This window comes from Lampetra fluviatilis, chromosome 56 (assembly GCF_964198595.1).
Source record: "Lampetra fluviatilis chromosome 56, kcLamFluv1.1, whole genome shotgun sequence".
In the NCBI taxonomy this organism is placed as follows: Eukaryota; Metazoa; Chordata; class Hyperoartia; order Petromyzontiformes; family Petromyzontidae; genus Lampetra; species Lampetra fluviatilis.
The window spans coordinates 2,270,998-2,297,459 of NC_136330.1; the positions used below are offsets into that span (position 1 = coordinate 2,270,998).

General features: G+C 48.7%; 1 protein-coding gene across 2 annotated transcripts in view; it reads left to right on the forward strand.

Moving 5' to 3' along the window:
- Window positions 1–572: 572 nt before the first annotated feature.
- The window catches only part of LOC144950071 (transcription factor Dp-1-like), a 43,893-nt gene continuing 18,003 nt past the window's right edge, over window positions 573–26,462 (forward strand). The window contains exons 1-5 of one of the 2 annotated variants that reach the window (XM_078880077.1): window positions 573–744; window positions 6,604–6,685; window positions 7,332–7,395; window positions 8,425–8,531; window positions 19,452–19,582. In XM_078880077.1, coding sequence (XP_078736203.1) covers window positions 6,674–6,685; window positions 7,332–7,395; window positions 8,425–8,531; window positions 19,452–19,582 — 314 coding nt within the window. In that variant the 5' untranslated portion in view covers window positions 573–744; window positions 6,604–6,673. The remainder of the gene's footprint in view (window positions 745–6,603; window positions 6,686–7,331; window positions 7,396–8,424; window positions 8,532–19,451; window positions 19,583–26,462) is intronic. The other variant, XM_078880078.1, reaches the window with a different exon arrangement.

The window sequence follows — 26,462 nt, forward strand, 5'->3', positions numbered from 1 at the left end:
CCGAAGTTTGCACGCTAATTAATTATTCATGAGCTTGGTCACGTGCTCCGGGTTTTGGCGCCAACGGTTACATCCGCCAACGCGACTATGCGCGGCAGCCGGCCATCGCGCCCCGCCCCCCGCGCGCGCTTCAGCCAATGGGAGCGCGCCTAATTAATTATTCATGAGCGCTCACCAACCGCTTCAGCCAATGGGAGCGCGGCTAATGCATTATTCATGAGCGCGAGGACGCAACTTCTCAGACCTCTTCCAACCCACCAATGGGGATGTCACCTAATTAATTATTCATGAGCGGGGGGAGAGGTGGCGTCACGCCCACCCCCCCTCGGATACGACCCCGCCACCAATGGGAACGAACCTTAATTAATTATTAACGAGTTCCTACCAATGGCGTGGGAGGGGGGGAGGTGGCAACAGCTCGTTAATTATTCATAACGAACGCGAGGATCCGTTCGACCAATGGCAGCGCGCGATTGACGGTGATCGATTATTCATGAGCTCTCGAGGGGGGGGCGGGGCGATGGCGCTGCCCAATGGGGGAGTAGCAGCGGGCAGCGCGCGGGAGACGACGACGCTCGCTCTGCCGCCACCAAGCAACGGGTTCACTCCGCGAAGAGAGAGAGACAAAGACGCGTGTGGGTGGTAGTTGCTGCTGCTGAGGAGGTGGTGTTGGTGGTGGTGGGGGGCGTGAAGTTGTTGCAAGCAGCGTGTGAGAGAGTTGACTCTGAGGTGGTTTGGTGAGTGGTGAGTATTTTCGCTGAGTGTGCGCGTGGTTTCGTGTTGAATCGATGGTGTTGTTGTTGGTGTGGGGTTTTGCTATAACAAATGTCGCCCGCGATGATTCGTGGGTGTTGTGAAGAAGAGGGGGTTGTCTACACGATGGTCTGGGTAGGCATTGAGTTGTTACGCAGTCCGAGTTATTGTGGCGGGAGAGACGGGGGCTTATTGTAGCAATTTGTTCAACCAGGAGATGCTTTGTAGTAGTAGTAGGCCTTCGTTGAGACTCTTGTGGGGGTGGGAGAGGAGACGTTTCGCAGCCCCCCCCTTCCCCAGTATTCATTCTCGCTCATTAAAAAAACTCACCACCCCTCCCCCACAGCTCCCCCACTCTTCGATTCGTATTAAATGTGAAGTTTCCTGTGTCCATTATTATTTTAGTAACAAACAAAAATGTGGGGTTCGGTCAAATAACCCGCACGGAACGGCGTGGAGGCGGACAAGGAGCCGGGGCGATTCTTATCCAGCAGTGGATTGACCATGGCCGAGGATAACGACGACTTTGTGTCAACCCACTGCGGGATCTGTAGGCCTCGCAACGTCGTGTGTGTAGTGCTGATTTCGTGGCGTGTTTCACCATACTTCACCACGCCGTGGGGGGGGGGGGGGGTGGACAGTGTTTCACCATGCTTCACCATACTTCACCACGCCGTGGGGGGGGGGGGTGGACAGTGTTTCACCATACTTCACCATTCTTAACCACGCCGTAGGGAGGTGGACAGTGTTTCACCATACTTCACCACACTTCACCACGCCGTGGGGGGGGGGGGGGTGGACAGTGTTTCACCATACTTCACCACGCCGTGGGGGGGGGGGTAGACAGTGTTTCACCATACTTCACCACGCCGTTGGGGGGGTGGACAGTGTTTCACCATACTTCACGCCGTGGGGGGGGGGGGTGGACAGTACTTCACCATACTTCACGCCGTGGGGGGGGGGGACACTTACAGTAACCTGTGTGTTGTTACATTTAAAGCGGTAGAATATCTCTACCGTAATCGCAAAACGTAACGGCCTCTCCGATGCGTTGTCGTGTGGCAAGCACGTGGAGTAAGTAGAGGGGGACCTCCCATTGTGAGTACGGCAGGAGGTGGTGATGCTGTGGGTCACGGCTTCTTTATAGGGGGGTGAGGGGTTATCCTTTACCACCACTAACCACTACTAACCACTAATTAACATCGTTACTGCGACGTCGCTACATTCGTACGGGGAGTGGGGGAGCTCTTTTGTCAAAGAGTGCCACGCTGCTCGCTGCTGGATTTGAGGGGCCTGGCCCTCCTCCACACCGCGTTTCAAGCAAGTTGTGGAGCTTGGGTTTGGTGGAGGGTTAAGTTGACCCTAATTCACCGCGTCTGGCGCTTGGGGTTGTGGTAAATGTGGAGGGGGGCTCCCAGGAGGCAACATAGACCAAAGATGTCCCTTTGAAGGCAGTTATTTTGACCATACTTCACCACGTTTGTCGCTTGTTGTTGGTCAATTTTTGAGGGGGGCTCCCAGGAGGCATCATAGACCAACCATGACTGTTGCCCCTGGCCACTTGCCCCCTACAATTACGTTCCCTATACGTCGTCTGTACAGCTCCCCCCCCCACCCCGTATCATGGGATCCACTCACTGCCTGATGAAGGTCGTGGTGGTTTATTTGACCATACTTCACCCAACGCGGGCCAGCGTTGGTTTGGTGACATAGAGGAGTACAGTACAACGATCGATGTCACTGTTCTGCCCTCTGCCGTCCACCACGTAGCCCGGCAGCAGCCTGACAGCCACCCGTGGTATGTGCACGCCCATCCAATAATTGTCCAGGCTCAGAAATCCTGCCCAGCTTTCGTGATGTCACGCCAAAGTGGACGCAATCCGGGTGATTTGGTCATCATAGGCTTACGGTCCCAGGCCACCACAATATTAATTCAATCATCGCGTTAACACGTACTTGTAAATATCCTCGCAAAGTTTTAAAGTCGTAATCTCAAACTTGCCACGTGACTGGCTCAGCTGTCACGGAACTGGTTTTTTACATCGTATTCTTAGGTTTTTTCGGTAAAGTCACGTAGGTAAAAAATTATAATTAATAAAAATCACGACGTTTATTTTATTTTACTTTTATTAATTTTTTACCTTTGTGACTTTACCGAAAAAACCTAAGAATATGAATCCTTGCAGTCATGAAAGCTTCAAATCTAGAATTTGTACATCGGTCTGGCATTTGGTGATTAATTCATATTTACAGGACTACTTATACTCAACCCTTTGTTAATCTACCTGCTGGACTTAAGTCCTTCCCACGCCGTGTTGGTTGTGCAGAAAGTTTGACCATACTTCACTAAACTGGTTATGGTGAGTTGGGGAGGGAGAGGGAATCGATTGTTTCTGGGCATTTATGAAAAATAGCTTTATCGGATTTCCCCAGTATATATATTCTGGTTCTGATATGACTCGCCACTGATATTAGCCGTGGCCAAGAATCTAACACACTTAGGGATACGATTTGCATATTCAAGAATGAATATATTGTGTCATTTGAACTGTCATCTGCGTCGTCGGTCTCCTGCATTGTTTATCCCTTTTGTTTCTGGATCTCGGTGGCCACAAACCAACCGGTGTCACCCCCCCCCCCACACGTGAGACCCCCCCCAACCCCACCGCGACATTGGCCGTGATTGCACGTGTGCGGTTTCCGTATGGCGTGTGCGGAAATACGACGCTTGCTGTGGGGTGGCTGTCCGCTGTCGAAATGTTCAGGGATCTTTAATATTTGCCTACACCAAACTCGTGATCAATGCCAGCGTGTGGAGTATGTTAACACAACCGCTGCTGTCAACCTGCACCGTATGTATTCGTTGAAGAATAGATGTAAGACATCTTATCTATGTGTTAAACCAAAAAATATATTCCAATTTACAGCCGTTTGTCAATGCACTGCTGGATGAAGGCTTCCCCCGTGCCTTGCCAGTGATGGGGATTTGTATGACCGTACTTCACGCTGGTCACTGCGGGTTGGTGTTAAGTGGGTTGTGCCAGGCTTGCCCCAACTGATGTTAGACGTGGCTGGGATTGTAGCGTACCTGTCAACCCCCCATTGCCTAACTTAATACACACCAATTCAAACCTTATTGGTCACCCCGTGCCCTTATAAATCTCAACGTTCATCCTACAAAGCCCCATCACAAGGGAGAAACACAAACAGACAAAAATAAGATTTTTTTGCCCATATTGAAACGGCTGTACGCCGTTTGGACCTGAGAACTCAATTTCCCTGTACAAGAATACGGGGTAAACTATGGGTTGACAGGTGTATGATGTAGCCCCCAAGGCTCCCATCGCGTTACAGTAAAACCTTGGATTGCGAACATAATTCGTTCCGGAAATGTTTTTGTAATCCAAAGCACTCGTATATCAAAGCACTCGTATATCAGTTGTGATCACGTGACGCTCGGCAGACAAAGCGTATACATGTACTACTCGTATTGCAAGAAGACCTCGCTCGTTAATCAAATTAATATGTATTTAAACATTTTGCTCGTCTTGCAAAACACTCGCAGACCAAGTTACTCGCAATGCAAGGTTTTACTGTGTTATGTTTTGCGTGAACTTGCGCTGCTCCCGTGGTTTAGCGTTGCCTTGAAGGGCCTCGGCTGCCCGAGTTTGCGGGCACATTTTAACGGCCGGTTTCACACGGTGGCTTCTTCACACTCCTCTCTCAAAGCACTTGGCTGTGTTGGTTTTAAAACTACTGTTTGATGACAGGTTACCAGATATGAATCTTTTTGACACGGTGCACATGTTGCATATCATTGCCGACTGATGGAAATTCTAATTATGGTCTAGAAATGTATGAAAGTTGAAATTTGGCACTAATATATGTAAGTGTGCGTGTTTGTTTATAACAAAAAAAACACTTGTTGAATTTCGATTGCGAATATTTTGTGCCTCCAGATAATACAGCCTAGAGGCCAGTTGGTTTCACTTGTATGGCAAGGCGGGCTTTGAGTTTGACATTGATTTCAATCTCTTGATAAACACATTCAAATATACAATCCCCTTGTCATTGAATGAAGTTGTCTGCCTCTTGTGGCGTGCGATATTAAAGCTTGAAATGGGGTAAAGCCAACACTACCAGTTAACACAAGCATTAAACACAAGCATTAAACAGACCCCGGGTAAATCTCTCTACTTCAAATTAAAACCGAGTCATATTTTGGTGCACCACCCTATTTATTTAGGCCCCAAAAAAGTGAAACGGGACCTTGTGTTTTTATTTAATTACCAGCCTGACGGGAATATTTGTTGTAACTAATAAATGAACAGACGCTTGTCTGTTCATTTGTTTTACCAGCCTTAACCCTTCCAGCCAGCGCATAGTGATTAGGCTGTAGTTCAAATAAACACAGCATGGCCTCATCCACGGTCACGTTAACCTTAGTCCTGCTCGGCAACCGTCCTCCCTTATGAGGTCGGGCACTAGGCCGCTGTTGTACGAGTGAGTGAGTTGGGAGGCCCATGGTTTGTGGGGAAGAGTGTGACTTTGGTCGGTTTGATTCAATGACCCAGCACTGCTCTTTGGTTCTTTCGGTAAAGTCACGTAGAAAATTAAAATCAAATGATAATAGAATACGACGTTTCGGTTGCGACGCAAGCAGCCATCATCAGGTAAGAATGAATGATAAAACACGGTGTGTGTCTCGCTCGGTGTGTCTCTGCATGTGTGTCTGCCGATGTTGTTTCCGTGTCTGTTTTATTATTCATTCTTACCTGATAATGGCTGCTTGTGTTGCATCCGAAAGGTCGTATTCTATTATTATTTTATTTTCTACGTGACTTTACCGAAAGAACCAAAGAGTAATTCCTGCAGTCACAAAAGCTTCGAATCTAGTTTGACCCAGCACTGCCTGCCACTTCCTTTTTATAGTGTGAATGTGGCATGCGCGTGATACCTCTAGGATTGACATCTAATTTTTCTCAATTCGATGCAACATTATTTTTCGAGATATGACCCATGGTCTTCCACAATTAGTTCTTTTGGATACTAAAATAGTTCCAGATCTTTATCAGGTCCAAGTCTGGATTCAGATCCATTTAAATCCTAGAACATTACTGTTAAAATCCGTCCATTCAACTCCCCTGATTGGTCTAACAGCGAGGACGTTGGGGGCACTGCGTTGGAAGCTGTGGTTTTAATATCCCCTGCGTTTAACATAATTGGATTAAACCACTACATTCTAACCACCCCTCACCTCTAGATCATCTCCATGGTACATCCCGTACATTCACGTAATGCGTGGCCGGCAGTCGCGTATGCAGCGAGGTTCTGGGGAAGCGTGCCAACAACGGGTGGCCGTGAGTAGTGCCTCTCGTTTTCCCAGCCGCCAGACCGCGCTCGCTAGCGTCGAGCTTGTTTTATGACCGAGCGTGTGTGAATTGGGTTTTTACAATATCGGGATAAACGTTTGGAAAGGTCTCTGCATGAGGTCGTCACCTAATGTTTACTTAAAAATAAGAAGCCACATTTGTCATGTGTTTAATTGAGTGAAAGTTTGCTCCCCCCCCCCCTCTTATTTTCTGTTGGCTTCGTTGCTTTACTTTATTTTATTGTTTTTGTTATTTGGGTCACCCAGGTCAGTCTTGCCATTAAAACTGATTCTGCTCACTTCTGAGGTCCTACCCGGTTAAACTAATAAACGTGAAATCCGTCTTGGCGTTAATGGATGCGCTTTTAACAGCGCATGCGAGAAACTGCTGTAAATGATGTGAAATGTTGAACGTCGGATCGCGTCTTCTGTTCGGAGGTGTAAGTACTGACATGTAGTTGTCTGCATTCCCATTGCAGATAATCGCTTTGAACGGGAGCCGGAGTTGAACGCTGAACTGGTCCTTACTGGCATAACCCCGGTGACATCATGGCCAAAGATGTACGTGCGCGCACACATTGCAAGAACTACAGAGAGAGCCCGGTGCTTAGTCATGGCAGGGACCACGAAGTTGCCTTGAGAATTTTCAAAATGGACCATTATTGAGGCCAAGTGTAACTTTACAACTAAAACCTGTTGTACAGTTTACATAAAAGCTTTGGTTGGGGCAGTGGAACATTGGTTAGTATTACTGTGCTTTGGGTCCATTGACCCGAGTTCTGTTCGTGGCTATGACTTGCATCAGTGGCGAAGTAATATCTGAACCGGTCCTGGGCTTTTTCCCCCTTCACAAATCTGCGCCGACCAGGATGGTGAAGTATGGTCAAACAAGCCTCGTAACTGACAGCAGTACGACGACCTTTGTACAGCAGTGGATTGACTGTAAATTGTTACAAAGTTCTGGTTATTTTTTTACATGTTGTGTTTTCAATGTAGGTTGTGTTGCATGTATTCATGACATATATTGGTAGTTTTCAAATGTGTATCTTGGAATTTTCGTAGTTTTTTACACAACGTGCACTACATGTTAATGTTATAATTTTTTGTGTGTGTACTGGACACTTGATTTTTTCCATTCACCGATGTGTGAACCGCGTTGAAATTGTAAAGGTAGCCCGTGTCGCTGACTCGTGTATTCGCTCTGCAGGTCGGATATTTTGACAAGAACGGAGAGTTAAGGGGCTTTTTGGAAAACTTCAGCCCATCCAAAAGTAAGTTATTTGGTTTTTTTTTCAATCGTCATGCCATCTCGAACACCACGGCAATATTCATGAATGTGACGCCGATCCCTTCATGGGTCAGTCATGTCGTGCTGTCTCGTCTGCGTCCGAGTAGAACTGCGTTATGGCCCCCAGTTTTTGGTGAAATTCTGGAAGTTGGCATTTTCAACTTGTGCCCAGGACAAAAATAAAAAAAAAATTGGAAATGTTTTGGCACCTGTCGTAGGGCAGGCCTGGCAGTCGGTGTGTCGGTGTGTGCTCGGTCATGAACCATCTTTTATTAGGTTCAGTTCGTGGTACTATCATCTTGTAGTGCTGTGGTCACAGGCATGTCCTCTGCTGAAAATTCAAGCGTGAATGACTGTTCTTCTCCCGTGATAGTCGGACCGATATTTTGTCAGTTTTTAATGCATAGGCGTTTGTGACCAATATCAGTAATAGAGGTTTTTCTTTTGGTTTAGATCATGTAAATATATATGTTTCATTAAACTCGCCACCAATCGTCACAGCCAATTAGTAAGGTTTGTCACGTAAACGTCGTACTCCGATTGTAAATGTTGTAGGTTTACTCTCCAACACATCGGTGTGCTGTACGAGTAATGAATTGTTTACGTGACAAACCTTAATTGGCTTGTCGGGTAGTGGCAGGTTTAACGACACATTTATATTGATGCGATCTAAACCAAAAAGCCTCTGGATATTTTTTCATCTTACAGCTGCAGCTTAGGAAGATTAAGTATTGAGCCAAATTTAACGCGATGAGTTTTTTTTCGCACGGCCGATTTGTGACTAGGCTGAGACTTGGGAAATCTGTTTTAATCACCAGCTGCTCAAAGCCTCGATTTACAATCCAGGATCTCAGCGATTCCATGCCCTGCCCTCCCCCTCGACTTCTGAGCCACTAGGGCCGATCACCTCGAGCTTGTTTTCTGCTCGTCAAGTCGAATTTTGAATCGTGGTTGGATCCGTATATTGAAGGGCGGCAACCCCCCCTCCCCATCCTGTGTTGCCGTGGCGCAGGCACCGTCTCTGTGGTCACGCTTCCCGTTGGGAGCCTGGGCTCGCCCGGCAAGCACATCCTGCCCAAGACGCTCGCCCCGTCCAACGTGAACGTGCCCCAGCAGATGGTGAGTGCGCGCTGCTCGTGTGACTTGTAAGGGCAGTCCTAGGGAATCGTACGGGCCTGCCCGTTGAACACAAGCCCGTCGCTTAATTTCATTGGGTTTTTTGGAACTGCTTTTTGTGTTTAGTTTGCTGTCCTTCCCCCACACTTGAGATTAGTAGCACGGTCGGCTACGTACGGTGCGAAAGAAGTTCTACATACATACAGTTGGCCCCGCGGTCACACGAGGCCTACCACTAGGAAAAGGCCCCGCAAACATCATTCATCACCGCGAGCATCTTAGGAAATTAAAGTGTATCGGTGTTTGTCGCCAAAGCGATTAGAGCCGCTGTACAAACAGCTCCTTGTCAGCTGTTGCTTGTCTATTGATTGTGGTTGTTTAGCGAAAGCCAGGTGAGATGCTGTTTGATCAGTGGGCCTCCGTGCTCCGCAAGCAAATGTCCCCAGTGTAATGTGTCTCTTGCAAAAACTCGCCGCGTGCAGCCGTCGTCGTAAAGAGGCCCCGTAAATAGCTGCGTCGTTCAGCCGGTGTTGTTGACGCAGTATGTTTTCTCGCTTTTGGGCTCTGGGCGGCGATAAAAACGATGAACATGAAAGCTCGGTTTTCCTCCCTTAATTATTGCGTCACAAAAGGGCTCTTGCTCGGCAGGTGGGAATGATCCGCAGCTGCGTTTGCCTGGCAATTTGTAACCTGACGCAGGTGTAGATAGGAGGGTCGATGTCGCAGGCCAGGTTTTTTTGGAAAGAAGCTTGGGAAAATGTTACCCAGCCACCACGGCAGTAATAAGCAGTGCCACGGATGTAACATTTTATCTTTAAAAAATTTTTTGCCCTCAGGATAATAATGATGATGACATTTATAACTGGAGGCGCTAAGCCAAGCTCAGGGCTGCTCGAAAGCCTGACCCAACACAGATAGAGAGGCCTTTAGATGTTTCTTGAAATTCGGAGTGCATTTTATGTTGCGGTTGTGCAAAGGTCTTGGGAGAGTTCCACACCGAGGGGGCGATAGTAGAGAACAGACGTGAGGCTGCAACATAAATCCATGCGTGTGGGAAGCGATAATTTCCGATTTGTGTACGTTCACAAATGGGTTGTTTTGTGCTCTGGTTCTCCCACATGCATAAACACCCATCGGTTGGCTCAGAACATCTTTAATATACAGAGGACCGCAGAGAATGGGCAATTATTGGTAGCGCCAGATCCGTGCCTGGCTTGCTGCCTTCCCGCCAGAGGTCGCAAACAGGTTTTGATTCCTTACCCGTACCCGGCCGCACCAGGGTCGCAAACGGGGGTACCCGTACCCGGCCGGGTACGGGTAGCCGGGTATCGGGTAGTGTACGGGTATCGGGTACCCGATTGCGACCTCTGGGATGAAGCCATGTTGCAGGCGCGGGTGGGTTGATTCTAGGAACTTGAATTGTAAGAAGAGACAAGACGTTGGGAAATGAGTGACAAACAGTTACTCACCAGTGTTGACATTGTTATTGGTGTTGTACATGAACAACTAATGGGAACCCTGCATGTTCAGCATCGTCCACTGTTGCTTCCAATAAAACGGACACGCAAACACCACAATTGCAAAAACACAATAATTCGACTCGCAAATTACATTTTGAGGGTTAATTGAAAGCAGACAGTGGGCGACTGTATGAGAAGGCACGTATAGCGATGCGTCAGTGTGTGTATTAAATGGATTATTATGGTTTTGCTCGTGTAAATTGCTTCAAATTGTGAGTCTTAAGAATCTGTTCTTGTCGATTCCTGCTTGGGGTGTGTAATTTGGTCTTGTGACCCCTGCAGGTGCTACAGCCACAAAAACGAGCCTGCTACAGCCTCCTATAATCATGGATAATGCGTATGTTGTAAATCATTGGCCCAGATAAATTAGACAACAATTAGGAAACATGAATTCGTTTTTAATTATTAGTGTCTTGTTTAAACTGATTGGTTGTTCCAGTGATGTGATGACACCTGTTTAAAAAAGCAGGTCAGGTGACGTTGTGACTTCCTGAGTCCTCTCCTGAAGGTGCTTGACGCAGTGTCATGCGAAATGCCGCGTATCCGATTGCTAAACTAAGTTAAGAATTTTGATTTAAAGCTTTCGTGACTGATGGTTGCTTGTGTTACCGTCGAAACGTCGTGAGAATTTTTATTGTTTAATATTATTTTATTATTTTCCTTCTACGTGACTTTACCGAAAGAACCAAGAATTAGTTAAGAATTGTTCATAATACAGGTTTTTTTGGTTAGATCTCGTAAATATGTGTCGTTAAACCCGCCACCACCAGACATAGCCAATTCGTAAGGTTTGCCCTGTAAACAGAACATGCCAATTCGTTACTAGTACAGCACATCGGTGTGCTGGAGTGCAAAGCCACAACATTTACAATCTGAGTACGACGTTTCAGCAGTAATTACTACTAGCTTCAGGATACAGCCATATTTGTTAATGTTTACCCGATCTAACCCAAAACACCTGTATTATGGTTGATATTAGTCGCTAAAGCCTACATATTAAACTTGAGAATTGTTATAAAACTCAAGGTCTCACGACAGAAACTTGGCTGGATAATTGCATGGCCTAACCCAAATAGGAGTTGTGAATCATCATATCGGCTGCCACAACCTGTTGTGTTAGGTAATAAATGGATATTTTTTATGAAATCACTGCCCCAAATCGTGACATTTAATTAATTGAATCGCGAGGGAACGATTCATCACAGGCCGAGAGCCCTCCCAAGATCTAATCACATTGTGATGCGAGTTTCACTTAATTTTATTGCTATCGTTTTCTTATATATCTGGTGTTTGTTTCATTTGTTTTTATCACTTTGTCCGTGCTTTATACTACTTTACTTTATGTTTCCCTGGTCTCCCTTGCCAAAGAGACCTTTAGTCTGCACCTGTTCCCACCTGGTTTCAAACCGAGGTATCGATCGATTGTTTGTATTGTTTGGCACTGCCGTTGTAAAGTGGCTGCACGCTGCAGTAAGCTTTGGCACTGGTGGTGAATGTGGAATGCGTTTGTCTGCGATGGTTGTCGTTAGCTCGACGCCATCGGCGCCTTGCCCCGGGTGGGCTTTGCGTAAGAGTGCGCACGTGTTTGTGTTTGCGACAATCTCGCCGAGTTCGCACGAGGCCAACAAATAAATAGTCCGTGTCCGCATCGAGCTGAGTGACGGCCAGAGGTGGGACAAAGTCATTGTTATGCAAGTCCAAGTCGAGTCGCAAGTCATCAAATTCATGACTCGAGTCTGACTCGAGTCCAAGTCACATGACTCGAGTCCACATCTCATAGGTGGGACAAAGTCATTGTTATGCAAGTCCAAGTCGAGTCGCAAGTCATCAAATTCATGACTCGAGTCTGACTCGAGTCCAAGTCACATGACTCGAGTCCACACCTCTGGTGACGGCTCATAGATTCCCCCCGGGTCCGCCACTCTCGCTCGCACGGAGGCATACCCTCTTCGCAGGAGGCGCGGGAGAACGTCCCGCCGGCAGTGCGTACGCGCGGTGGAGCATGCTGGGCTTCGTGTGAATGTGTTGAAATGTCACCTGCGCACGGTCAGTGGAGAGGAATGGATGTGCATGTCAAGTTGCATTGTCGTCATCGTTAGCCTGTGATCAAGCCGCTGCTGGCGGAGGCCGCTCCCCAAGCAGTTGCCGTCTATTATGGTCCTGCGCTGTAGCAAGCCACGTGGCACCAGCTCACGAGATGGTCTGTCCCGTTGCTCCTAGGGGACGTCCTCTTTGGCGGCGTTAGAGATGATGGCAGGAGTAAATTTGTTCAATAACAAAGAAAAAAAAGTACTTGACGGTCCTCTATCGAGTGTCTGCTGGGTGAGAATTTCCCACGGCACGTCGGCAATGGGGGTTTGTTTGACCGTATCTCGCCACACCGGTCAGCGCCGGTTGGTCAAGGAAAGGACCAGGATTGATTAGGATTGATTAGTACAGATATCACGACAGGTTTATGGAAGGCTTGAACGTAAGCGAAAATGCATTGCTTTGAAATGAGATTTTAAGGGTGGCTGATAACCCATGAGTACACTGCTGTACCAGGTGTTGGTAACATAGCATGACTGGTATGGGCAGTGGTGCAAGAAATACAATGGGGGGGGGCCCTATTACATCTTCACCCCCTCGTCGTAGCTCAACGCCTGGGTCCCTACGGCCCGTGGGCCTCGGTGCAGTTGCACCGCCTACACACTCGACAGCTACGCCGCCGCTCGGCACCACCGAGACCTCGTACTGAACGCCAGGGCACGGACGTAGACTTGCACGTTGTTTTTTTGTCGTGTGTGTGGTGATCCCAGTACCTTCACTTCACTGTGAAAATAGAAGACCGGAGTTATTTCTGCGGATAACAACATTCCCCAGTAGCGTAGCCTCTCCCTCTCCACACCACCTCGGGTGAGTGGTTGTAAATTAACCCGAATGTGGATCCTGATGTCGGAAAGGTTAGTGGAGACGACTTCTCGTTGACTGTTAAGGAAAGTAGATGCCGGGCTTGGGTAGGTCAACGCGTCACTCGGTGGAGATGACGGTGAATGGGTGAGACTGGAGGTGGAGGGACAGCCAATGGAAGGGTCACGCCCGCGAGGATGCCCATCGTGGAGACGGAGCGGTGATTAATTGGCTCGTATGCAGGAGCTGGATGGATCGTTACATTACTGGACCATGGTCATTGCTTGGGGGGGAGAGTGGGGGGCAAGGGTAGGGGTGGATTGATCACGATCGCCGAATATTAAGGTTGTAATTGGTGGTTCCCGTTTATTTTTCCTTCAATCTTTAACGGAGTGTCACGAGTACAGTGTGGGCCCTGTTTTGGTATTAATCCGCTTTTCCTGCTGTTCCCAGTGTTTGAATGGCCCGTGTTGCATAGCGACGGTAACCACGCTGCAGGTTGTGAGGGAGTTGGTGTGTGTGCGTGTGCGTGGGTTTGTTTGCACACGAGCTTACATGCGTGCACATCGCACGTTCGCTCTATACAAAGAATGCGATGAAACTTAAGACGTCCACTTTGGCAAAAATGAAGAGGCCTACTTTGCTGTAGAGGCCCTTTTCATTGGCTCCTTAATGATGCTCGCATTTTGTGGTTTGGGCCAGCCAACGCGTGGCTTTGAGCGGCACGAAAAACCCATCTCGTGATTGCCACGGAAAAACTATGGAAAGGCAGAAGTGTTGGCCGAGCCAAAGCAATCGTGGTAGTTAAAACATTGTGGGGGGCGGGCGTTTCCCCCGGTTGAAAAGTATGTATGTGAAACGTGGGTGATCAATGCAGGAGATTAGGATGGAAGGTCACAGCTTTTGAAGTATGCTGCCACAGGAGAACCGGTGGACATGCGTGTACCACAACATGTTTTGTGTAGACGATGAACTGTAGACCGTAATCGAGAGACGAAAACTATAAAAGTGTTTTTGGACGACGGCGAGCTGGGCGTGATGGTGGAAACTTTAAAAAAGTCGTTGCACTCTCCTCAATTTAGCAAAAGATTTCACTTCTCAATTTTGACATAAATGGGAATGTAGCAAAGTTGTAAAAATTCAACCACTCTCTCCTCTCTGTCTCTGAAGGACGTTCAGACATAATTTAACAACCAGCACAGCGATTATTACTTCTTTGTAATTATTGCTGTGCTTAAGTGTCAAATGTAACTCTCTGAAGGACGTCCAGACAGAATTTAACAACCAGCACAGCAATAATTACTTCTTTGTAATCATTGCTGTGCTTAAATGTCGAATGTAACTTTATAAAAAGCCATCCTCTGTTAATTTCTCAACTCAACGGAAGCTTTTTGGCAAACAGAAATACCTCAAAAGCAGCGTGGACACGCCCGCCCATTGACGCACAATGCCATATGGCAATCGAAGAATTTCAAAGGGCTGCCAACGGAAGGGTTAAACATTCACCACAGTTCACCACACATGCATACAATACACAAAGATCCCCCCCCCATATAGCCCTAACAGACTATTGGGGCAAGTGCTGTTAGCGAGCACCTATGAAGGCCGGCATGGTGCACGAGAGGGGGTGGGTGGCCAGCACCACGCCTGAACGCCTTTGTCTCTGCAGCGATTTTACACACCGCACCAGGTCCTCATTTGAGGCTTAGTCGACCTAGGGGAGGCCTAAGGGTCGGTTCAGATAATCGTCACTGGTGTTGGCCGTTAGCAGGAATCAAACTCGAGTCGCTGGGTTCGTAGCGCTGCTACACTACCGCTCCCCACAACACACGCACACACACAACACGCAGACGCAATGCTGGGCTGCTTTCGAGAGCATGTAAGGAACGTATGCGTAAAGTATTTTTCACAAGTGCGTGTGGATACGTGCAGAAACAAACGAAAATATTCTGACGGAAAATGTAGGCAAATGAGAGGGACCATGTACAGGATCTGTGATAACGTTTCTCGGAAGTGCTAAAGAGTCGCGCAGTGCAACGTTAAGCGACCATCAGAAAGTCGGCAGACAACTCGCAAGATGTGTATGCGGTTCATTTCGAAATCGACAAGTAAATGCAGAGGTTTCGCCGGTTACAAACATCCGTTCATTCGGCACTTGGCAAATGCCCACAATTACAACGGTTTCCTCTCAGTCGGTTATGGCACTGGGGCCAGCTGCTCTGTCGGCGGTAAGCACTTGCACGTTCAGCAAAACCTCACGGCTTCAGCAGCCCTCTGCGTTCCCCTTACACACACGTGTCTCTGTCGTTCTACTAATTTCCCGAGACATGAGCGGAATCGCGTACAGGGATCTTTTATGTATCTATGTTGAACTTTTTTCGCGCCGTATGTAGCCAACCGTGCTAATCGGAGTAAAAGTTTTACGATGATGATGATGTTGGCAGATATTTTGTGTACATCAATATTGCCAGTCCACTGCTGGATCAAGCCTGGCATAACCAGGCCCTCCCCCACACCGTACAGGTCATCGGGGTTACTCGACATTACTTTATCAACCCAAAGGAAGTCGGCCTTGTATTTGAGCAACGCTTGCAAATTCACTTTTTATGACTGTGCAATGGTTTTCTGATAACGTTCCCGGCTTGCTTGATAAATATAATGGGTGTGCGGTCGAGGTGGCACCGTGGCCTGAGCACCAAGCCTGCACCCTTGGGATCCTTGGGGTTTGATTCCCGTAAATTAAACCGTTCCACAAGTGCGCTGCCAGTCAGCCATGAGATGGCAACAGGGAAGTATGTCTTGTTGAATCTGTTTCATACGTAGGCTTTCGCGACCAATGTTATCCATCATAAACGGGGTTTTTTGGAGTTAGATAAATAAGGCCGAAACAGGAAGACTTCTTCACAATTCTGACAAATCGCCTGATGAAGCTGGTTGTAATCGCCAACGAAACGTTGTACTCGAATTGTAAATGTTGTGGGTTTACTCTCCAACACACCAGTGTGCTGAAGTAACTAATTGGGACACTTCGTTTACGTGACAGCTTTCTAATTGGCTGTGTCGGGTGGTGGCAGGTTGATGGCACATTTATATTTACGCGACCTAAGCAAAAAAATAACATTGATTTGGATTGTTCAATCTATCTGTGTGAAGCTTTGAGCGTCACCCCCTGCTATGAATGGGCTGTCTCCAGAGTACTCCCACATGTCAAACACTCCTTACAATGGAATCTTCAAAACAGCCCAAGCAGGGACGCTCAAGTATGGGTAACGTGAAACTCGGGCAGAAGATGTCAAAAGATTTAAAAATTCTTTAATAACGTACCTTGATATGGGAGCCTTACAATTACAATCACTCAAACATGCTTGTGCAGCCTGGGTTGGATGCTTACTGGGCAAAGTTTTTCTCTTAAGGGAGGTGGGTGTTTATGAATGACTGCCGTCCCCTGGCATCGGTTAAAAATACTTGTAGTTTTTTTTTGCAAAGCTGTACAAAACCTTATTTTTGTGCACATTAGCGGAATGATTGCTCCTGTACTAAGCAGCGTTTTCAGTACTTGTTTCCTGGTTGAGGTCATGTGTCGAAACAAGCTGGCAAACCCGTCAATTAAATCTAAATTCGATGCTATTTTTATTCAAATCAAACTCAACGATCAATGTTGCTTATTAATGGCTGGGAGTGGTGCTGCACATCAAAGGGGGGTCCCCTTTTCGGGTGTTTATTTATCCCGAGTTCTACTTCCGGACCTGGCTATCATCGGTGCCGAGTAATATCTGAACCGGTGTTGAGCCTGACTTTCACTGACCGGGAATTGACCAACATGGTCAAGTATGGTCAAACAACCCCCGATGACCAATGCAGCGTGGGGAGGTATTTATCCAGTCGTGGATTGACTAAATGTGTGTGTGTAAGGTGTGTGTCATTTTGACAACTTGTTAAGTGGCTGTCTATGTACAGTGCGAAAGAAGTTCAACGTACTAAACTATTTTATTTATTTTACCAGGTAAGGCTCACTGAGCTATATAGCTCTTTTCAGAAGTGACCTGGCCACAAATGATAGCTCAACAATGTCGCTTGCCATCACGTGGAAATCTTTAGCAGCCAAATACTCTGAATGGACGTTGATTCTATATGTGGAGGGAAAAATCAGAGGGCCAGCAGATAAATCCATGCGACCACGGGGAGCACATGCACACTCCAAATATACAGTCGTCATGGTCGGGATCGAACCCACGAGCTCCTGCAAACCAGGCGAGGTAGTTAACATCTACTGTACACCATTGGTACCTCATTTGCCAGTAAAAAAATATGATAATTGTTTTTTTACCCTTTTATCTGGCAACAAAACTGACACCTTTTTCAGGACCAATCAACTTCAAGGACAGTGCATACATTATCAGAGTTGTGTTTTTTGTTTGCATTATGACTGCAGGTATTGTGGTCTATGCAAACATGACTCCTCGTAAAAAAGGTGTCAGTTTTGTTGCCAGATAAAAGGGTAAAAAAACAATTATCATCTACTGTACATACAAAACATTACCCAATGGTGGCCTTTATTGCTCCCTATTGCCCTCTAGTGGATAGAGAAGATTTCCTCTGGATAGAGCTCCAAAAGATAGCAGTACAGCGATGGTGCAACCCACTATCGTTTTATACAAGGAAAATGCATGTGTGTGTGTTTGGCCGTTTTTATCCGTTCCGTGTGTATCTCAATAGAGACGTCGCAACTTCACAGCAGGTACGCTGACATCGCTGGGGATTGTGGGTCGGTTTGAGGTCTCTGCCGATGTTTGACGTGGCCAGGGATCGAACTCTTCTTACCAGATCCATCGTGCAGTGTGCTGCTAATCACTGCTTGACTGCCACACTGCAATATGAGTGAAATATAAGTGCCTTTCTTTTGATTACTTTGTGAAATGTATATAGCCATGTACGTAAGAAGGCACGCTGGAAAAAATACCTGTTATTAACTTCTCAGAGTAACACAGCTCTCCATGAAAAACCCTGGCTTGCAGTCTGAGTGGGGAAGATTCCTGTACATGCAAACACAGAGGGCTGCTGTCCACGGATAAGCGCTGGCTTTGTGGGACCTTGTCACTAACGGCGGAGGCGGCGTTGCGCTGGACCCCAACGAATGCTGGCGCCACACGTGGGACGGACCGGGTTGGGGGGGGGAGATGTGGGTGCCAAGCGTAGCGCTGACTAAGAGCGCAAACTCACTGTGCTTAAGGCCTCGGAATGTTGAAACGCGCTGGCGGTTGGTCGCATTTGCGTGAACAGGGAAGCATGTTTGAATAAGCGACGCATGGTGCGCGTGCACAATGGGCATGACGCCCATTGTAACACCTGGGTGATGTGGAGCTGAGCGAACTTGCCCATGACTAGTACCATCGGAGTTAAGATCAGCCTATTGTGGAGGAGGCTCGTGAAGGACACTACTCGGCAGTTGGGGGGCAGTTGCCCTCCAGCAACAGCTGAGGGCAGATGAGCGACGCTCACAACAACGAGCGGAGTGACGTGAGAACGTGGAATGGCCACCGGCTGGAACAGGTGCCACAAAAAAGAGAACTGCCATCTCTCACGATCAACCACCGCATTTATTCGCACTGCTTTCAACCTCGGGCCACGGAGAAGCTTCGTACCCCTCGGAGCACCGTCCCGAGATCCGTTCATCCGTCCCCATGACATAGAACTGGCCATACACGAGCGGTGTTCCTCCGTGGCTCCTCCATGTCATCTGTGGAAGCCTTTCTCGCTCCGTGCACGAAAACGTTCGAACTGCGCTCCGCTATCAGAAGTCGCGTGAAAGGTGCCCCGTGCTCACTCGGACAAGTGCGACATCGTGCACGGTTTCGATTTGCACAATGTCCCCAGTGTATATTTGAAGTGCGATTCGCCTACCTCACGATCCGTTCGTCGCGGTTTAGTTCAAGAAGCAATTATTTTCTTTACACTGTCATCGGCTGTAGTGCTTCTCGGGGCTTACTTGGGTCGCGTGAACCAATTACGTTCAACACGTGTTTATCCACTGCTGCATGAGCGCCTTCCTGCACCGTGCGGGTTGAAGGGGTTATTGACCATACTTCGCCACGCTGGTCAGTGCGAGTTAGGGAATGTGGGTAGCATGGATGTGGCATTGTAGAGGTAGGGAACAAGAGTGGGTTTTTCCACTCCGCACGTCACATTGCTAATAGGCTAACGTCAGCATATGTAACATTCTTCCATAATTCGCATATAATTCGCGCAAATTCTGGCGTACCAATTCTCACGAACACCTCCACACGCGCGTCGCTGTCATGAGAATCGGGTGAACCGTCATTTAGATGACCCGGGTTAATCTTGCGATTGGGGAATATTCCCCTGGTCACTTGGCTAAACAAAGTCGACCTGACTCGATCGCCACACGTCCGGCATCTGAGTCCGATGGCGCGACTGAGAGCGACGGCTGACATCCGCCCGTCCGTTGCTGTGCGGCACTTCTCCCCTCTCTCTTTCTCTCTCTCCTCCCCTGCAGTTGCTGGGCACTCCCCAGCGCAACGCTGCCATGGCTGGCGCTGTGCTGATGGGCAACCAGCACGGGCAGCACGGGCAGCAAGTGCAGCACACGCAGATGCGCCCCCTGGACAGCCCACCATCATGGTCCGGGTACAATCCTCGTCCCAATGCACTCACCACACCGGGCAGGAGGGCTTCTCATCCCCCCCACCTCCCTCCCCAGTGTAGCCTGAACAACCTGTTGGGGCAAGTGCTGTTAGCGAGTAGCACCTATGAAGGCCGGAACGGCACACGAGGGGGTGGGTGGCCAGCACCACGCCCGGCCGTCTTTTTCTCCCCAGTGACGATGTTTAAACACCGCACCAGGTATTAATTTGAGGCTTAGTCGACCTTGGGGAGGCCCATGACTGGTTCAGATAATCATCACTGGTGTTGGCAGCGCACTAACTGCTACGCCACCACCACTGGGCACATCCCCCCCCTACCTCCGTTCCCATGACATCCACCACATTCTCCGACTCTCAAGTTCTCTTGGAAAGGTACATTAACAAGAGAACCGGAATTGTCATTGTCACCATCCGCTCCCATAACCATCATCATGAACCCTCATTTGTTCCCGCTTCTCAGCTCATTGGCTCGGAATCGAAATCTTTATCCTGGAGAAATCTGATGAGCTATCAAGCTCCTTTGCACAGATGATCCCACTCCTCCTCCCCTATATGAACGCACTCCACACTTGGGACCTTGAGGGAAGGATGGCAATGATAACAATTATGACGCTGATGATGGCGGTTGTGCTGCTGATGATGATGATGACGACTACGATGATGGTGGTGATGATGCCCTCAAGGTCGATTGTCCTGCTTTCGCACACTGGCATTTGGAGCACGTTAAAACAGAACCGACGACGATGAGACGGAATGAAGGATCAAACCTACAGCACACGTTTGTCGTGAACGGCAGCGACCTGGCGGGTGTTGTTATCAGGCGGCAACGTCGGTGGATGCAGGTTTACATCACCGCCACGATGTCTCCTCCACCTATGAGTGGTGGTCACCTTGGGGCCTGTGTGTTGGAGGAGCACTCTGCCAGCACTGCTCATGGTGATCCGGTTCATTTCAGGCAGCTCCCCACGATTAGTTACAATGTAATTATCAGGCCCCCCCCCCCCCATGGTGTTAAGTGCAGTCTCCAACGCTTATTGTCCACTCTGTCTCTTCTTTGTTATGCGCTCTGAAGAAGGGCCATTGTCCGAAACGTCAACAAGGAAATATTTTTTCCTTTAAAGGCCACAGTCTTGTTGACGGACGTGTTGGGTTTTTTGTTATTTTTGTTTGTGCACCACTGCTAATGCACCTCCTTCTAGATTTGAAGTTTTCGTGACTGCAAGGATTCATACACTTTGTTTTTTTCGGTAAAGTCACGTAGTTAAATAATAAAATTAAAATAAATGAAAAAACAACTGAATTAAATCACGACGTTTCGGAGTCAGCACATGAAGACGGAAGCTTGCGTTGCCTCCGAAACGTCGTGATTTAATTCAGTTGTTTTTTCATTTACTTATTTTTTTAACTACGTGACTTTACCAAAAAAAACAAAGAGAATGCACCTCCTATTAGCATGGTTGGCTCTGTACGGTGCGAAAGAAGTTCTACATATAAACACTGCAGTATCACCAAATAATTTAGTTTACCCATGATTAGAGATTCTAAAGCTGCGCTGAATATTCGATAATAATAATGGTGATGCCCTTCCTTTACCCAGGGGAGGTTTGGCCAACTCTTTGTGAAAACCGCGTGGGACAAAACTGGAGGACCCAGAGTAACAACAGCCACTAGAGGCTGCGTCGTTCACCGAAGTGTGTAAGGAAAAAAATCAACCCAATCGTTGGCCAAATCGTGAGTTCCAACGATTAATTTGCACTGCGAGGAGGGGGAGGCAAAGCATCGCAGCCACCGATGCACGCTCCGTTTGTGAACCTGTGGTCAGTTGCGAGGGATGCATCGTTACCATGTGGCCAGCAGAGGTCAGAGTCTGCGCACTTTGACAGCGCGCGTCAAACACGTTTACAGAATGCCTCCTGTGCGGAATCGTTGCCGCTTTAAGCCGCGGTTACATTTGTCCGTTGAGTCACGTTTCCTCAATCCTTTTTTCGTGCATAGTGTGTTGTATAGCGGTACAGTTAGAACGTCCACAGAGTTGCGACGCACCATGCGGGTACCAATTTCATGACCGTAAGCCGGAGGCGAACACGGTAGTTATTGTGTTGCTTGAACGCGATGATTAAACAGACACAGCCGTGTACTGCTCAACCACATTTTTCTAAGCATTTTATATATTTTTTTATTGGTCAGTTTGAAGTCCCCCCCCCCCACCTCTGGGTTCCACGCAAGATGACACAGATGGCCCCAGTTCTCTCTTAGTGGTTCTATCTAGTCAAACGGAAGCACGGAGCAAAAACGCTTTGATGCAAAGCCAGATTTTGGGTGGCCAATTTTGGTGGTAAATGGCATTAATTATATATTAAGATGGTTGAGCATTTTTGCTCATCGAATAAAAAGTGAATATCTTTGCCCTTTAATTTAAAAAGCCTCGTTGAATCTCAAGACTCTTCTTCAGGAGGGTCCTGCCATTGGAATGTTTGGCGAGTTCTGTTCATGGGTGTTTGCCATGTGTGGGAGAGCCTGGAGAACAAAACGACAGGGAGCAAACAAGTTCCAGATTCAAGAATCTGTTGCCTTACTTTCATGGCCCCCGCGTTGCCCAGCGGGTTTTGTGCTTTCGCAATTCGTAGTTGATCCCCCGCCCCGACCTTTGCCCCTGAAGCATGGCTTCCTCTCCGTACTTGACCGCCACGCTCGCTGGTCAGACAAGGGAGCGTACGCGAGCAGGTACAGAAGGGCAGCGCAACACTGACCACTGGGTTGAACTACACTGCCCTCTGCTGACCACCACATTACACAGTCCTGCAGACACAACCTATGACAACCTGACGTGCATGCTGGCCGCCTGTCTGAGCACACGACCCGGGCTCATCAACCCTGCTTCTAAGCTTCCAAGGTCTCGCGAGATCAGGTGCAAGTCCGGGTCATGTGGCAATGGACATTGTGTGCATCGTGCCAGGCTTTAATAATAGGTCCCTCGCGACGAACAGCACTCGCCTTGATCAAGCAAAGTGGAAACGCGTTTTTTTTTATTCCCTTGGCGTGTAGATGCGTGCATTCGCGTGTTGTGTGTTGGCATGTGGTGTAAATACAATATATTTGAATAATTGAGCTCCAATGGGCCCTTCGGGGCCTGCCAAGCCCCATCGAACACACGGCTCTGGTTGCGTGAGTGACTTTGGGGCCCTTTGCTGAACAAAAAGCCCCCTTGTCTGGAAATCTGCGCTCAGCATCAGTCAGCGGAACAGCAAATTGCATTTTTGGGGGCATGCATTTCCAAAGTGTTAGTAAACGAGGTATCATGAATTATCGGACATTTAGAGATTCCTTGATTCTTACAAATTGACTTTTGAGGAAAGTTAAGTGGGCTTGGGCAGGACATGTCGCTAGAATGCCGATGGCCGATAGATAATAATAATTATGTTTACAATACGCCGTTCATCAAAGATCTCAAAGGACTGCACAAGACACAGCGACAGATACTCAACATGGACAATAAATATCTCATTCAGCTAAAAACCGAGAAATCTAAAATCATGAAATAAATCCTAAAATCAATTTGCTGAATTGGCTAAACGTTTAGCGGCATGTATAGAGATCACTTTTAAGACGAGCTTTAAAAGCGTCAACGGGCTCGGAGATTCCCGCGACCTCATGGGAGAGAGTTCCTGGTGAGTACAGACAACGGCGACGGTCGATAGCAGAGAAAGACGCCTGAGAGGGGCGGCCACGGTGGAGATGGAGCGATGACATCTGCTTGTTGAGAGAGTTTGGCAGCATCGAGGGACTGCGCGGCGATGCCGTCGGTGTGTGGAAGGCTTCGTCAAGCAGCGGATAGATCATGGCTGATAACATTGCTACTTACTTCCATATAGGCCAGTGACTTCACAGGTGGAACACTTTGTACATGTGTTGAACTTCTTTATCACCGTATGTAGCCAACCGTGCTAATCGGAGGTGCGAGAGAAGTACGGAACCAGAGAAGTATCGATGGTTGAATCGAACTTTAGACCGTTTGTTGAATCGCCGGATGTGGAGGGGGTGAATCGTGGGATTGCTAACTGTTGCCACGCGTAGAACAACGCACCGCAAGATGAATGAGGCCATCGCTCTTTATTTATTTATCTGGCCTCTATGTGCGCGGCGCTCTGTGCTGCATGAATACAAATTGGCCACGTTACGGCCCAGTGTGTGGGATCGCCAGCGGGGCCTCCCAACCCCGGGAGATTGTGAGTTCAAACCCCGGCCAAGGGCAACAACAGGGCCCCAATACGAACACCACTTGCCGACACGTCAACAGACGACGCTGTGCTGTTGTACGCATTGATCCCCCCCCATCGTAGGAATGTGGAATTTCCAGCCGTTGGAGGACCGTCAAAACGCCATTCCGTAGCCGGCCTCTTGCGTCTGTCCACCATCGCTTCTTGCCGTGTGCTTTGCCCAATCCCGCTTGCCTCCGCCGACAGTTGAGACGACGTCTCCGATATGCATTTGTTCCTCCGATCCACACGTGCTCCCCTTTCTGTCTCTCAACACAATTCTACGCACGCGCCCCTCCGTGCTTCTCGTCAGATTTACTTCGCCTATCTTTGTCCGGCTTCCACGATCTATCGCAGTCGGCGAGTTGTGCACTCGATGCACACGTTCTTTTCGGGCACCCGCGCAGAAACTTTCAGCGTCAATTTACCTAATAAACTGTTAAGTTACAAGTCAGCCGTCGTACCAACTACCGAATCGTTTTTAAGTTAAGTTTATGTTTCACCAGGTCCAGAACTCAAGAGACCAGCGATGAGTCTCATTTTGCAAGAGCGACCCGGCTCACCAAAATGACAAAAAGCTAAACAAATACGAATATGTAAACAGCCATGGATGTTTGTCCTAATCCAGGGATATTTGTTGATGCTAAAGCCGTTCTCAACACGACTGGAATCTCGGTTCCTCTTCCCGTATGGCCACTGGGTCAATAAACATCTGGCAGCGGCTGCTCTCCTCCGATGAGTAATCATCACTGTCATCATCGTCACCATCATAATAATTATCGTTTGCGTATCCCAACTGCTGCGGATGTCTTTCTCATTTCTCTCCGTGCCTCCTGCTCCACTCCCATCAGTCTTTTCTCACATGACCACCGCCGTAGCAAGGCAGCCTTCTGCATGTCATCTCCCCGTTGACGTCCGTTGCATCTTCTGCTTCAGATTCTTTCCGGCGTCTTCATTTCAATCACCGCTACGCTTGGTTAGGTTTTGCTGCCCGCTAGCAGAGCCAGTGTTCTCATCCCCGCCCCCCTCCCCCACCCAAAGTTCTTTAAGCTTCCACTCAAAGACAGAACAGAGATCGTTTCCACGGTTACAGCCATGCTGACGAAAAGCGCGCGCTTTTTTATTAAGGGCCAAAAAAAAAATCTGCTTATTATTCAGAAGCATTGTTCCGTCCGTCTCGCTATTGTCTGCCTGTATGGGGCGGGCGCAAGAATGGAGCAGTGCCGCTGAGTCCCTGGCACCGGGCGCTGGTTGCGTCGTCGGCGGTTACGTGAGTGGAAAATCAAACTCAAGCAAAGGGCAAAACCGGCAGGGCCACTCCCGCCAGCTCGGCTCCGCACGCGTCTGTATTCGAGATTCGTGTGTGCCCGCGCTTAAGCCACAACAGGCGTGTGGAACCCGTTCCCTTACCGAGGGCAGATCGGACTTTCACCAACCTTTTGCCTGGCCACACGTGAACGCAACAACAGCGACGATGACAACCGTCACTCGCCGCTAAGTGGCAGGCGATGGCACCGCGACGCTTGTGCCAGGCTAGGTGCAACTAGAGGCCACGTGAAGTGTCTAAGGCTCACAACTGGAAGGCGGTCACAGGACAGATCCAGCTGCCATGGGTTGACTCCGCTCGTTGTTGTAACTGTCGCTGCTCTGCCCTCCGCTGTTGCTGGAGGGGGGGCTGCCCCCAACTGCCCAGTAGTGTCCTTCATGGTCCTCCTACATAGGCCGATCTTGACACTGCTGGTACCAGTCATCAGCAAGTCCAATCAGCTCTACATCCTCCTGTACCGTTAACCAAGACCGAGATCCCCCTGATAGCCTTAACAGACTTTTGGGGGAGAAGTGCTGTTCTTGAGCACCTATGAAGTTAAAACACCTCCGAATAGCACGGTTGGCTCTGGACGTTGCGAAAGAAGTTCAAGGCATGCGCACGCACCATCGTCCCATCTGTCACCACAAGATGGCCTCGCGCTGAAGGAAGCGGCCGTGCGACTTGCAAAAAGGATAGCGCAGCAAACACATCTCTATAAGCGAGCCGGAAAGTTAAGGAAACAATACAAATGAGATGGCGAACACGAGACTGAAAAGTCCCGACTCGAATCGCAAGGCGGGCGCGAATTGTTGTCGACGCGCCGAATCGGCGGGTGGCGGGAGGGTGATGGAGGGGAGGATCACGCGACGACGCCGGTGACGACGCCGGAATTTATTCGCTGTCTCGGCGCCTCCCCAACGCCGGACATTGGCTCCCCGAGAGGACGCCCGGAACCCGGGGCTCGAACCCGTGCCCTCAAAAGTAACTGGCTCACTTGCTTCCCAAGGCCGATGCCGCCGGCCCCCCCCCCCCACCCCACCCCAGAGCTGTGCCGCCACCCGGGGCCGTACCACGTGCGTGTTTGTTATTCGGCGTGGCATCGTGGAGAGAGCCGCGTTTATTTTTCTATCTCTGTTTTTGCCGTGGCCTTTTTGCCCTCCCCCCTAGCCAAGTTGGCAGTGGCAGCAATGTTGCATTGCAACATTGCTGTGGAAGACCTGAATCGGCTATTTTGAGTGCTCGTGAATAGCTCGAGTGAAACCCGAGCCCGCGCGGCGGAACGAAATACGACTATTAAT